The 14845-nt window shown below is 38.3% G+C and overlaps 1 protein-coding gene across 3 annotated transcripts; it reads right to left on the reverse strand.

Annotated features, from left to right (window-relative positions):
• Positions 1 to 537: 537 nt before the first annotated feature.
• acana (aggrecan a) lies at positions 538 to 13911 on the reverse strand. 3 transcript variants are annotated; one of them, XM_060859291.1, is made up of 19 exons: positions 13777 to 13911; positions 9847 to 9932; positions 9256 to 9639; positions 8965 to 9139; positions 8734 to 8861; positions 8358 to 8651; positions 7869 to 8198; positions 7553 to 7727; positions 7292 to 7419; positions 6876 to 7169; positions 6692 to 6790; positions 4722 to 6587; positions 4440 to 4553; positions 3554 to 3667; positions 1947 to 2105; positions 1785 to 1867; positions 1546 to 1690; positions 1256 to 1438; positions 538 to 722 (listed from the first exon to the last, which is right to left on the reverse strand). In XM_060859291.1, the coding sequence occupies exons 2-19, from the start codon at positions 9923 to 9925 to the stop codon at positions 643 to 645; spliced, it is 4830 nt and encodes a 1609-aa protein (XP_060715274.1). In that variant the 5' UTR covers positions 9926 to 9932; positions 13777 to 13911; the 3' UTR covers positions 538 to 642. The 3 variants fall into 3 exon arrangements, with proteins under 3 accessions (XP_060715274.1, XP_060715275.1, XP_060715276.1); XM_060859292.1 differs by having other exon boundaries at positions 9847 to 9948; positions 13777 to 13900; XM_060859293.1 differs by lacking the exon at positions 3554 to 3667.
• Between the last annotated feature and the right edge of the window lie 934 nt (positions 13912 to 14845).

A 14845-nucleotide genomic window follows, 5' to 3' on the forward strand; every position in this document is an offset into this window, starting at 1 on the left:
GATAAAATGTATGAAATAAATTAGTTGAATGTAAACCTCTGCTTATTTATGGCTATACATTTTTTTTTTAAACTCACTATCCATTCTTATAGACTACAGATGAAAATAATGTGTCAATAATCTTTTTTGTACTATTTTGTGTACAGTAAATGCTGTAATTTCTTTGTAACCTGCAAACTGCATAACTGTGTCCAAAGCAAAAAATAAACCCCAGGAACTTATTTCATTGCCCCTCTTTGAAGAAGGATTGCACACCGTTCTTAGATGTTCCCTTTTGCCACAAAATTCCAGACTGTCTGGTTGAATGATCCTCCTCTGGAAGGTTCTGTAAAATTCAGCTGATACTTTGAGACACGCTGATTCAGAAGGTGCAAGTTCAGAGATCCAATTACACTAAGTATGGGAATAAATACTTCTTTCATAAATAAAGTGGCTGAGGTGGATGAAAAGAATCACAAAATAGATTACTTTTTTCCCGTTCTAATCGAAGCACTACAACTTGTTGGGATTGACACTATATACAGTTTGGAAATGGTATCTTAAAAATGAAACTTTTTAATACATAATGCATTCTCAATTCAAGGCCATGAAAAATAAGATTTAAATGATTTTTTAAAAATCTCTTAACTATTTCTTCTCAAGTCATTTGAGGTGCTTCCTCAACGATGTTTTCTTGGCAGATCGACGCCTAATAGATCTCTTCAGTAGTCTTTTTTTGATTTCTAAAAAAAATGAGATAACAAAGGCGATAATGTAATATAAATGAAAAAGGGATCATTCCAACATAATATAAATACTTACAGTATATACAAATGATTATCAAGTTAGCCAATCATGTAGCAGCAGCACAGTGCATTAAATCATACATATATAGGTAAAGAGCTTCGGTTAATGTTTACATCAAACATCAGAATGAGGGAATCCAGTCCATCCAGTTGCTGGCTACAAGCTGACAGGGAGTTTACAATTTCCCAAATAATCACAGTTTTACCACTACTGTGAGTGGAAAACAATCTCAATATACACAACACTTTGAACCTTGATGCAGATGGGCTAAAATGTTTGTTCAATCTTCAGCTGTATTTTGCTACATGATTGGCTAAATGGATAATATCATTAATTAGCAGGTTTCTAGTTTAAATATGTTCCTAATAAAGTAGACAGTGAGCATACAACAGGATGTATGTTACATAATGTAAACATATGGAGCGATAAGGAAAAACTCTTTTCCTACATATGTAAATATATTACTTACGGGGTATGCATTCCACCTGTGGCTTTTGCCAGTGTCCATCTGCCATGCAGCGAACCACTGGTAGATGGCGCTGTCTGAAGCCATCATTGCACTGATATCTGATTATTGAGTTGACCTGATAGCGTTCTTTCTTAGTCCCAAACCATCTGGCATTCTGCAGTTCAGGAGGCTGGCCACATGTGACTTGTGGAAAATGAATTTTAATATCTTTTGAATGACTGAGCAAATGGCAGATTAAACTACAGTAAATATATGGTCTTTAGATTATTTATATTTTAATGACTACATACCAGGTCCAGTTTTGCATGTGAATGGTAGATGATAGTTGCAAGGCACGTCATTCCACTGCCCAAATTCGTGCCAGACCATCACCACACAATCCTCACCAGACTTGAAATAGTTATCCGGCTGATTAGGCCTCCAGTTCTCATATTGCTGAAAAGTGATGTTACCGTTTTAGTGTAATCAAGAATTACTCTATATAAATCTGGGCTGTTTTCCCTCAGTAGACTAAGCTGAACACACTTACCATTGGGGTTCCATCTGTCCACTGGAAGTCATTCTCAAAGGTCTTATCACTGAGTCCAATCCACTGGTAATCATGTGCATGGGCTAAAGAAAAGAAACACTATGTTATAATGGCACTATAAAGTGCATTCTTAAATGATGTTGACTTAAAAACGTCACTCACAGTTAACAAATACTTGTTCTTCTTGGCTGGTGATGCTGACCAGATGAGCTCCAAGGCCTCGACAGTGTTGTTCAGCCTCCTCCCACACTGCTCGCTCAGAGAAGTGTAGGTAACAGTTGCCCTGAAACTTAGTCCAGCCCTCCTCACATGTTTCTATGTCTGCAGTGACATACGAGGGGAATCAGGTCACACTTTATTCCAGTGAGTTGAGAACCTGATGCATTAACCTGGTACAACTGGGTTGGACACAAATACTTACACAACATTTCAACTGAGAAGACAAAGGATTATTAGATGGACATGTGGGTTTGTTGGAACATATAATAAATGTAGCATTTTCTACAAATCCAGTATTCATCATGCATCATAAAAGTATTGATAACATACAGCATAAGTAATACTTTGTAGTGCCTAAATTTGAAGCCTGATTCTGCTAATAGCAACTGCAATTATATGAATAACTTTTTTAAAGCATGAACTTATGATGTCATGATCTCAGGATACATAATAAATTATAACATCTGTTCATAAAAATAATACACACACCAGTGTTTTAATGGACTAAAACACAGGTTCTAACTATTTCATTACATTGCTTTATGTGTAAAATAATCCTTATCCTAAAAACTGATATGATATTTATCCCTTGTGGTGAAAGTCTTATAGCATTTGACAGTAAGAACAATAAATAAATCTGAATATGATGGTATCAGTATCTTACAGTGACATGTTTAAGGAGCATTACGGAGATGTTTATACCTTGAAAGGTAGCATATGATGAATACAAAAAGAGGAACAGCGTGATCAAAGTGAAAAAAAAGTACTAGTACAGAGAATTGTCTATGTGGAAACAGAATTGACACAATGCATTATAATGCATTAGGTAGTGTGATATCATGAAATCATATACACATGCTTTGGAAAGTGTTACAGTATACATGCTAATGCCAGGTATAAGTTATAATGGAAGCAGTCTAACAGCTAATAAATACATTTATAATGCATTATGAGTATACTAGGATATATAATTATTGAATATTTAGCAGAGGAAGAAAACGTTACTGAAATATCTACAGTAACATGAATCAAAGACACACATTACCATAAATGCTGCAAGGGAGTGGTAATGTGCGTTTTCACAGCTCACACCCTTAGCACAATGTTTATTCACTATTCACTTCTATATGTAGTAAGGAATAAATTAGACAAGGAGGCCAAAAAAAAGTCTGGTGTTATTTCCAAATGGAAAACATAAACAGCACAGGCACATTATTTTCGTTATTACTTATGTGTTATTATTTCCCTACCTGCCTGAGTCACTGAGCGACACTGAGAGACCTTTCCCAAAGGTGCCTTTTTATACTGAACAGTAAGTGATAAACTTCTTCCTTTACAGCACATTTTCCTTTACTGTTTTCCCCCAACCACTTACCATTTTGCAAAAACATGAAATGCTAGTAATATGGCTTACGTAAGCATGGTCCAGCACACTGATTATACCAAAAGTCCAGTCAGTGCTATCAAAACACTTAGACTGTCTTTCATGGCATCAGATTTGGCTGTTTTCCAGAGATTGTTAGTAGAATTAGCTGAAGCCAACCTCGTACCGATCTCACAGCGATCCCCTCCATAGCTGGGCAGGCATAAGCATTTGAAAGCATCCTGTACTTCCACACACGTAGCTCCATTGGCACAAGGGTTTGAATGGCACACATCAACCTCTGAAAATAAAGGTTCTGCAGTTAAGACTGGAGACTACAAAGAGACCCATGAGCTGGGTCATGCCTAGATAGAAAACTAGCGCTGATCAAATCAGAAACCATGAACCATGCAACAGGCTTATCAAATCCATTCAAATCAGTGAACCACCAATTAAAATGGTTTGTGAGGAAATGAATATACCCGTCATTGTTTGAATGATCTGAATATATTCAGCTGTTTCCCTTGTGGTTCAAATGAATGGCCTCAATATATAGTTTGCAAAGTGTTGCATCGTGTCAAGGTCCAGATTCATATAAAGAAGAAGGAAAAGTAGAGCCATGTACCAGGAGTTAACAGGCATGTATCAGGATGAAAACAACGTGCTAATTAAGCCATGCATAAGAAAAGGCAGAGCTGAATAAAAACAGCACATGGGATTAATTAATTGAATTGATAACTGGGAAGTCCTGTAAATATATCAGGTAGAATCAGTTACACATGCCAAACAACCTGTGAAATGGATGCCTTTTTGAGGAATACAATCAGGCACAAGCAAATAGACCCGAAGACACACACTGATAGGGAACAATGACAGAACGAGGGAGGACTGTTCCATTAATGAGAGAAAACGCTACAACAAAAACAGTTAAGGGGAATTAGATCTTTGTGACAAAGATGCACACATCAAATAGAATAGATAGAATATCTCATATCAAATTTAATTAGAGCAAACCACATTATACTGATGAGCAATTTTGCCGTTTTTAGTACAAATTAAATCCAGTGACTCACCAACATGGCAATCTTCCACTTTCACCCCAGGTGGGCAGTGACACACACCAACCCCGTCCTGCACAGAACACGCAGCAGCACCACAGGGGTTTGGGTTACATGGGTCCACAGCAGCTAGGATACAGATATAGACATAAGGGAAATATAAACTAAAACTTATTTAAATGTACAAAACTACAGCAAATAGAGCTTTTCAGATCATGAGTTTAGTATCTTTGGATTCTTATACAATTATGCTATTATTGCTAATTGACACTAATATTGCTAGTATTGCTAACTTACCATTCACCATGGCTGGGATCTCTATGACAGCCGGGGTCTGAATCAAAAAGGTAGGGTTGGTAGTGGTGCCAGATATAGGTGCTGGAGTCGCTGAATCAGCAGGATTTGAAAACAATTCCTTTAGCCATTCACTCTTACTAAACAGTCCTGACGGAACCAGAACTGATGGCTCATCGATTGAATAAATTGGGTCTTCACTAGCAGATGATGTGACATGGTGATTTTCACTTGAAATATTAGAAAGTTGGTCCCCACTGCTCAGAAATGTTCCATTCTCCCTCCCACTGTGCTCTATTGGTCCTTTTCTAAGCTCCTGGTTTTGATTGGATCTGAAAGAAACTTCCACTAAGCTCTCATCAGCAAGTGATACAATATTCCTACTGGCTGATGCCTCTGATGTGTCTCCAGATGGAACACCAGAGTGTCCAGAAAAGTCACCACTCCCTTCCCCTGATCCATACATCAAAATTCCAGAAGCCTCTTGTTCTGTGCTAGATAGGCCTGTGAGATCAGAAAAGTGTGATTCAAAAAAGGTGATGGCAGGAAATACTGAACCACTTCCAGTGCTGCTGAAGTCACCACTTCCACTCACACCAGAGCCACTTAAACCAGACCCTTGCTGGTCTCCAGATCCACTGAAATGCATTTGACTTCCACCCAGCTCCTGAGCTGTGAGGGTTGGAACAGTAGACATTTCGACCCACTGGCCTTTCACCAAGACTATTCCATTGCCACTAAGCCCAGAGACACCACTGTCATCTCCTGAGGAAGTCAAGCCTGATGGAAAACCACTGAATCCAGAGATCTCGCTGCTAGAACCAAGGCCTGAAGATATGCCAGAAGGTTCCCCACTTTCTCTGTCTTCCAAGATGCTGAAAAATTCTGATGTAGACCCACTCTCTGTTGAACCAAAACTAGAGCCACTTCCTGATCCAGACCCATCCCCACTGAAGAAGCCAGAACCCAGACCTGGAGTGAAAGTGAGAATCTCTGCACTGCCCTCCCCTGCTTCCTGAGGTGTCCATGAAGATGAGGCATCCCCAGAGAATTTTGAGCCAGTTCCTGAGAATGTCACACTTATGCTTAAGCCATCACCGCTAAGGCCTGAGCCAGACATGTCTCCACTTGGCCCAGATCCAGAAAAGACGTCTTCTACACCTGATGACCAACTTGACAGTCCAGATCCTGAAAGTTCACCTTTAAAACCCGAAGACCAACTTGGCACACCAGATCCTGAAAGTTCTGCTGCTAAACCTGAAGAACCACTTGGCAGTCCAAATCCTGAAAGTTCTCCTCCTAAACCTGAAGACCAAATTGGTACATCAGATCCTGAAAGTTCTCCGGCTAAACCTGAAGACCCACTTGGCAGTCCAGATCCGGAAAGTTCTCCTCCTAAACCTGAAGACCAGCTTTGCACACCAGATCCTGAAAGTTCTGCTGCTGAACCTGAAGACCCACTTGGCATTCCAGAGCCTGAAAGTTCTCCTCCTAAACCTGAAGACCAAGTTGGCACACCAGATCCTGAAGGTTCTGCTGCTAAACCTGAAGACCCACTTTGCAGTCCAGATCCGGAAAGTTCTCCTCCTAAACCTGAAGACCAAATTGGCACACCAGATCCTGAAAGTTCTGCTGCTAAACCTGAAGACCCACTTGGCATACCAGATCCTGAAAGTTCTTTGGCTAAACCTGAAGACCCACTAGGCAGTCCTGATCCTGAAAGTTCTCCTAAACCTGATGACCCACTAGGCTGTTCCCCACTTCCACTAACTGATACATCACTAGAATAATCCTTGGACCCAGATGGCAGGTCCGCTGAACCAGAACCAGAGAGGTCCACATGAATCGGAGGAATAATAGTGGGGTTCACTATAAAAATAATAACAGGGAAATAGAAGATTTAGCATTATTTATTTCCAAATAACAAAAGCTTATGGTTTTTCTAGATTCCACAACCAGAAATGATCTATTACCAGGTTTAGAAAGGTCATTTCTTGAAGTCAGGTTCACCATTTCCTCTTCAATTAGTGTCAGGTTCGATCCAGTCTCATTAAAATATAATTGGAAATCACCTGTGTAATAAAAAAATAGGTAATATTTATCTATAAGCTTTGTAACAATAGACAATTAAAAAATTCTAAGTTTAAATGCTAATACCATCCAAGCAGTAGGCATCAAATTTGGAGTGCACATCAGGATATTCAGTCTGGTTAGGAAACTTAAAAACTGTATGGACTCCAGGTTTCCCTCCTCCACACTGAGGCCTGGGGTTATTAATTGGATAGCGGACGCTGCGGTCGATGAGCCAGCCAGGGCGACACTTATCAAAGCCTTGCTTCCAGGCCACATACAGATCAGCTGTGGAGGCCAAGGAGGAATTCTGGGCCTGGCAATAAGCCGTTGCTTCATCATATGTCAAACCCTCAAATGAACTCACATGAAAGACATTCCCTGGAGGAAAATAATAAGTGTGACTGTTTATTTTATTAGATTTTTTTTTTTTGGTTTATATTGTTATGCTTGAAGTTACTTGAAATTTCAGAAAAAACTCAATGAAGTTTGAACCATCATACCTCTTGGTTTGTCCATGTAGCAGTATACATCATAGAGCTCATTATCAGGTCGTACACCATAAGACCTCACACCCGGCAAATATTCCAAATCACCAGCACATTTCTCTCGTGCAGATGTGATAGGATACCTTTATTTTGAGCAAGAGAAATAATTTATTCACAACATGACTTTGTTTTCTGTTTCTGTTTAGCTTCATTGTAATACAAATGCATGTCATAAATTAAAAGCACCATAGTAAGCTAACACCAAAAAAAAATTACCTGACAGTCTGGTCAGTCAGCCAGCCTGCATCACAATGGTGATAACCAGCTTCATAGGCAGCCTGTAACTGCTGAGGACTAGCAATCACGGCACCGATGTCCTGACAGGCTAGCTGAGCCTCACTAAAGGTAAAAGCATAGCGTCTGTGACCTAGTCTGAAGTGGAAGACGACACCTGGATGGAAGAGACAATTAATAAAAAGAGATATAGTAGCTTTTTCAAAAATGTAATTGATTATAATATTATTACTCGCTAATGAAATGATAAATAAATGCCACTACTAGTACACTAGATTACTGGTAAAGTATTTTTTACCAGTCAGGGATATAACAGGTGCAGTTGCATTTTCATCAGGAATCTCCCCAAGGTCAGGCTGTGCAGTCACCATGTTTACAAAGTCGTCAGTGACACTGGGTGGTGAAGACAGAGGCAGCTGTGTGACATTCTGCTCCACATACAGGAAGTCAGAAGTTGTGGTGGGGGGTTTGTGGGTTTCAATCTCCCCAATTAGTTCATTCTCAGTGGAAGTCTGTGTGATAAACACTGGTGGATCAACTGTCACCAAATTCACACTTAGTACCTCACTTGACGTAGTCTGTATATCTGGGAAGATGTTGGGGATGGCTGAGCCCTCCTCTTCCTCATCTAAAGAAGACAAAAGCAAAAGCATATTTTATCACTAAATTAAATTGGCTGTGGTTAATCTGACCAATTTGTTATTCACTTCATTGTTAGTGGGAAACACATCCATTAAATGTAGTATTATTTGCTATGTTTATTGAAAATGAAACCCAATGTGTTTACCTGTGTAACAGATAGCATCATATCTTGATTCTGGTAGAGGGTAGCCTGTCTGATTAATGAAGCGGTACACAGTGCGCACTCCCAGCAGACCTCCTCCACACTGGGGACGGGCAAAGTTGATGGGATAGCGGACACTACCGTCTGCCAGCCAACCTGCATTACATTCATCCATACCAGCTTTCCAGGCCAGGTAGAGCTGGCCAGTTGTGGCTAATTTAGCACCCAGCTTAGTACATGCAGCCTGAGCTTCAGCAAAGGTGAACTTTGTAGGGCATGTTGTATAGAACACCCTCCCTGTAACATAACATGGGATTAAATTAATATGTGAACAGTCAATTTAAACAACAGAAATTGCCTGCAGTGTGCATTTGTGTACCTGACATCTTCTCAGCAAAGCAATACACATCATAGGTCTCGTTTACATCCCTTACTCCATACGTTCTAACTCCTGGGAATTCATATTTGTCACCATAGCAGGCCTCTCGGGGGTCATGGATAGGATACCTTTCATCAACAAAAAAAATTGTAACATTATATAGAGAAATGTAGAGGAATGATGAGCACCAAAATACATGCAACCAATTTTTTTTGTTTAGTCTCAACTGACCTTACAGTCTGGTCCGAAAGCCAGCCTGCATCACACTGGTGGTACCCTGAATCATATGCTGCCTGTAGCTGCATTGGTGTGGCAATCACAGCACTATTCTGAATACAAGCTGCATGTGCCTTCTCAAATGTCAGGGTGTAGCGTGAAGTAATGGCACGGTAATGGAAAACAATGCCTAGACAAAAATATACATTCTAATTTCAGAATTTTAGATGTGTTCACACTAATAATTAACGGTATCACCACCCATGTCATTACAGCCATTGAAAAAACATCATGAAGTAGCATTACCTTGCACCTGGACATTAACAGAATCGAAGCTGTCTACAATTCCATGGATGACTTCACAGCGATACTCTCCAGATTCATTTGAAAGAAGCTGTGTGATTTTAATGGTGGCATCAGTAGTGCTGGTGGGGTAACCCACCATTTGAACCCTGTCTATGAAGTTCTTATTCACTGACACTATACCCTCAGTGGCCACCAAAATGTCTGTGGTCTTCTTTTGAGTGATGATGCTCCATTTGATACGATGGGACAAAGGGGCTATGGTGGGAGCACCTGGGTCCGGCACTGTGCCATCCCTGAAATAGCAGGGCAGAACCAATGTATCTCCCATTAAGGTTTGGATAGAAGGGCCAATGGGGATACTAACACTCAGAGTCCTTTCAGGTTCTGGAAAACAAGGCAACAAAACTGTCATTACCAAACTGCAGAGCTATAACACTATACATGCACACACTACTAAAAAAAGCTTTGCTATAATAACAGAACACATTCGATATTCATTTGTTTGATAAGTTACAGAAAGTTAAAAGGTAAAAGAATCTGTGAGGATTCATGAAAGGATAAGCCCAAAATGCAACAACGAAAATTACTCACCTGTATACAAATAGTCTGTTGTGATCCATTTTGCTGAGATTACCCGAAGACAGAAACACAGTAACAACAGTGATGTCATGGCTCACCTGGAAGTTAGATAAACTATTATGCCAATGTTTTCAATATCAGGATATCTACTAGAAATAGAACCAAAATACCTTTTACTTAGCTTTCATTTCCTAAAATTGCCTAAAACAAGAAGTCTTTGTAATAATTCAAGTATTCACTCAGTGCAAACTAGGGATGTGAGTCATTAGAATTTTTATAATGTTGGAATGGATTCAGTTGTTTCTGTCTCTTAACAGTTACCAGTTTTGATTTCAAATAAAACAGAAGAAAATGGAGGCCAATTTTTTTTTAAGAGAAAGTGATTTATTTATATAAACACCTTTGTGTTTGGACATGTGGACATGTGTACAATTGTTAGCATATCTAAAAGAACTTTAGATATATATGTATGTATGAAAAATATTGAAAAATTTACATATCACCCTTTTCTGGGAGAATGAATGATCTTTCAGCTATGATAATAATTTGGACGTTTGTTAGAGGATAGCGGATAAGGAGTGTATTTGTGGTTTAGCACCTTAGTCATCAAATATAGATTAAACATAACACTGTATACAGTACTGTACAAATTGCCTCTTGATTATTTTTCTCATGTTCATTTTCAACTTACCTACCAAAACGTACTAAACTACTTTAACATGCTTACCTAAATCGTGGTGACAACTATAAAGAGATATTTCCCTTTCACATCAAATCATGACTGCTCTGTCACCCCTCTTATTTCTCCCTTGACAGTACTCCCTTCATTGCCACAGACAATGAAATCTCATGACTAGGCAACAGATGTTCTACAGAGGTGAAAGCACTAGCTAGTGAAGTGTTAGCACTAGTTATTTAGGTGTTAGCACTAGCTAGAAGAAGGATCTTTTGCACAGTGGCTTAGAGCCCACAAAACATCAAACATTCTACATTATTGGTGGTTTATGTCATACTGACATAAATGTCTTGGCATAGTCGTGGTTCAACCTCCTTTATAACAAATTTATTTTCTGCATTTAGTGCATTTGACAGTGTCCTCAGCTTGCTTCAAAATGTGAAGCCGCACTTTTAACCAATTCGGTTCTTCCATCATCCAATCTCTTACACTAGCCTACCAACTGAATTCAATATATATGCCAACGTGTTGATGCACGATAAACCAATCAGCCATAACATTAAAACCACACCTATTTTTATTGTTTAGGTCCCGATGCCACCAAGACAGCTCTGATCAATTGAGACATGGACTCCTCAAGAGCTCTGAGGGTGTGCTGTAGTATCTCGCAGCAGTTACTTTAAGTCCTGTAGGTTGCAAATTGGGGCCTTCAGTGGTTCGTACTTGTTTGTCCAGCACATTTCACACTCCTCCAGTCAACACCCTGCACTCTTTGTCATGTTCAAACCATTCCTGAGCAAGCTTTGCAGTGTTGCAGGGCGCATTATCCTAAACTTATACTGTTGCCATGAAGGGGTGTTCTTAGTCTGCCACAATATTTAGGTAGATGACATAGATCAAAGTAACATCCGCATGATTTTTTTTCAAGGTTTCCCAGTAGGAAATTTCTTAGAGCATCACTCTCCCACCACCAGTTTGCCTTCTTCCCATAATGCATCCTGGTGCCATCTCTTACCTTGGATAGCTACACACATGCACTGGGCCATCAACATGATGTAAGGGAATATGTGATTTATTAGACCAGGCCAAGTTCTTTCATTGCTCGTTGGTCTAGTTCTAAAGCTTAAAAGCCCATTGTAGGCACTTTCAGTGGTTGACACCCACTCGTCTAGCCATTACAATTAGGCCCTTGTCAAAGTTGTTCAGATTCCTGGTCTTGTTCAGTTTTCCTACTTTCAAAAATCAACTCCAATCAACTGCCTAATATATCCCACCACTTGGTGGATGACATTTATCTGACATATTCAATGTTATTCACTTCACCTGTAAGTGGTTTTAATGAAAGAGTTGTAAAAGTACAGATCCTAAGATGCTGTATGGTACTTTTCTGTGGCCCATCACCAGCATCAGGCAATTTATGACCAGATGCCAGCAATGAATGAATAAAGAAAAAGCCTACTGTTACTACATTATTCTTCAAATGAGCATTTGGAAAATATGTGACACACAAGGAAAACTTCAGATTTAGGGTTAGTTCATGTATGTCAGTATTGGCCAATATTTAAAAATGATAGAAGGTTTATGTCCAGTATTTTTTCCTACACAAAGAATAGTCATAATCAAAGAAGATAAGAGTGTCTTCATAGCTGAGAAAGCAAAAAATCAGTTTGATCACATTATTCCTACTCCGTTTTACTCCTGTCTACCTCCCTGCTACTCCTGCCTCACCTCAAACTAAGCAACAACTTAAAATTTATGTTGTTATAGAAATTAATAATATGATCTCTGTGACTCAACAGGAAGTAATATATTTTTTGTTTTAGTAAAAATATACTCTTTGGCTAGTAGTGTAAAAAAAGCAAAGCAACCTCAGCTGATATGCAGCATATTAAACAATCTGTCATTTTGAAAATACACCAAATGTTTTTTGTGGCACTGTAAAAGAATTCTAGGCTATAATTAGAGACTGAGCTTTTGAGAACTGACTGATAAAACGGTATCATTAGCACATTTCTATGGGAAATATTTTTGTAGATAATATATGGCAACATACTTTGTGCCTTGTAAAGCCTTCACTGTTTAAGGCATTGTAGTCGAGTAGTTATATTGAAACAACACTTAAAGATGCAAGGAATATTCTGGCACTTGTTTCTATGTATAGCATATTCTTGCAGAAAATAATGTTACTTTCTCACTCACAGTATGACATGACCTTTCAAGTCTCATCACCATGTAACATTCCAAATGCTTTTCAAAAAGAAAAAGTGTCCTTCGAAAAAGCTGAAGATTATTCAGATAGTCGTATGACAGATGGTATTGTTGGTGCAGCTGAAGCATATGAGAATCTGGCTCTTTCAACTCTTTAAAGTCTGAATGTCTCTAAGTGGCGGTAGAATGCAGGGCCTATAACCTGCCTAATCATTTTGATTGTAAGGGAAATATAGATGTGTAGAAATTGAAATATCATAATTATGTCTCTTATTTCTTCTTTGAAGGTGTAATTAATATATGATCAATTCAATATAACACCGTGACTTTTGCAAAGAAATTGCCTAAAGATTATGAAAATGAACAAAGCTGCATCATTCTTTTTCTTACATTCATAAAGTTTGTGATTTTTCATTCAGAAAATTGATAAATATGTAGAAGTATGATAATTAATAAATACAATACATATGATAATTGATTAATATGTAGAAGTTACATGGTTTATGCAGTTACAGTTCATAATCATACCTCATATACACCTGTTAAAAGCACAAATTTCTTCTTTTTTATCAATCCTGATGGATGTCTTTTAAACTTCATTCTAGTGTTCTTATCATTATCAGCCATATTAATGCCGTTTTTGCATATATCTGTAGAAAGCAAGTGAATAAAAATAATAAAAGAAAATATATCCACTTGTGTATATATAATTGTAAACTAAATGAAATATATACGATTTTAATTACTTTTAAAAACTTGCTTTCTACATATAAAGTATATCATATTACACTGTGGCATTTAATTCCCAGTGTTGTGTTAATACCCAAAGTGAAGACAAATGAACACTGTAGGTGTTATATCATCACTGTGGAGTGAATTCAAACTTAAAGTGTCATTTTAAGACCGTGGGTCAACAACAAATTAACTGCAATATATATAATATATAGTATATAGTATAATATATAGTGTTGTAGTTAATTTACTATATATAGTATATGCAACCCAGACAGACCTAAATCTAGAATGCTAAGAAGAAAAAGCTGTAAACTGAAATCTACCTGTTTGTTGCGAAGCCTCTCCTGTTGATGCAGCACCAGAACTATAATCCTCTTTGAATCTCCAGCAGCTTTTTATCTTTCCCCCGGTTCTCGCTGAGCAAACAGACAGCGCTGCGTTTGGAGAGCCGTGTGTCTCCTTAGAGCGCGGAGCAGAAAGAGCCGGCTGAAAGAAGAAACCAGACAAGTTGTCAGGAGCCTCTAAGGGGAGGGTGCAAAGGCAGTTTTACTTTATTTTGGAATAGATTATGTGTTGGATTAAATGATGTAATGGTCCGCGACTTGTGCGCAACGCGCACGCGTGATTGCGCGCATCCATTTATATCCGCGTGATGGCTCTTACGTTTACAAGGATGTTTTGCAATTTCTTAATTGACGGTCTATAAGATCTTATTTACATCTTTTGTCCTACCAACCTCTGTTAAATTTGGTGCAAGAACTTTAATTAGTTAACATTAACAAACCATTCACATATCATGTGATCCAAATTGTTCAAATTGTAATTATTAAGTTATTTCTTCTTTTATTAAAATAAAACCAATTAGTACAAGCATATTGTTAATGCTGATTATAGTGTATTAATGTTGAAATACATTTTATGAATGACTAATAGATGACTAGAGTATCAAATTTGTTTTCTCTTGGTTGTGTCACAAGTTAATGTAGAAGCATTTGACATTGTTGCCTACATTAGAACAGGGAAACCACTGTAGGAATATAGATGTTCTTTTGACAAAAGCAGCTTTGCTTGTGCTAAACAAATACATGTGTAAATGGAGACATTTAAAAAAAAAAAAGTAGTCATTGCCCTGAATAGAATTAACCATGGCCTTCAGGAGGGGCCTAACCACAGCATTATTTAATCAGCTTGGACCATCTGAGCAATTATTCACAAACATTAGACAGAAAAGTACAACTTTAGATGCAATCAAAATGCATGTCATTGTATTTCACGAGGAGTGGAAATGTTGAGGTCCAGTGTCTCATACCTCTAGTCCTGTACCAAGAAATTTATCCAGTTACATTTTAACTGCCCAGAATCTGCCACTTCATTTATAGGCTTGTTGTTAAT

The sequence above is a fragment of the Tachysurus vachellii genome, chromosome 23 (assembly GCF_030014155.1).
Source record: "Tachysurus vachellii isolate PV-2020 chromosome 23, HZAU_Pvac_v1, whole genome shotgun sequence".
In the NCBI taxonomy this organism is placed as follows: domain Eukaryota; kingdom Metazoa; phylum Chordata; class Actinopteri; order Siluriformes; family Bagridae; genus Tachysurus; species Tachysurus vachellii.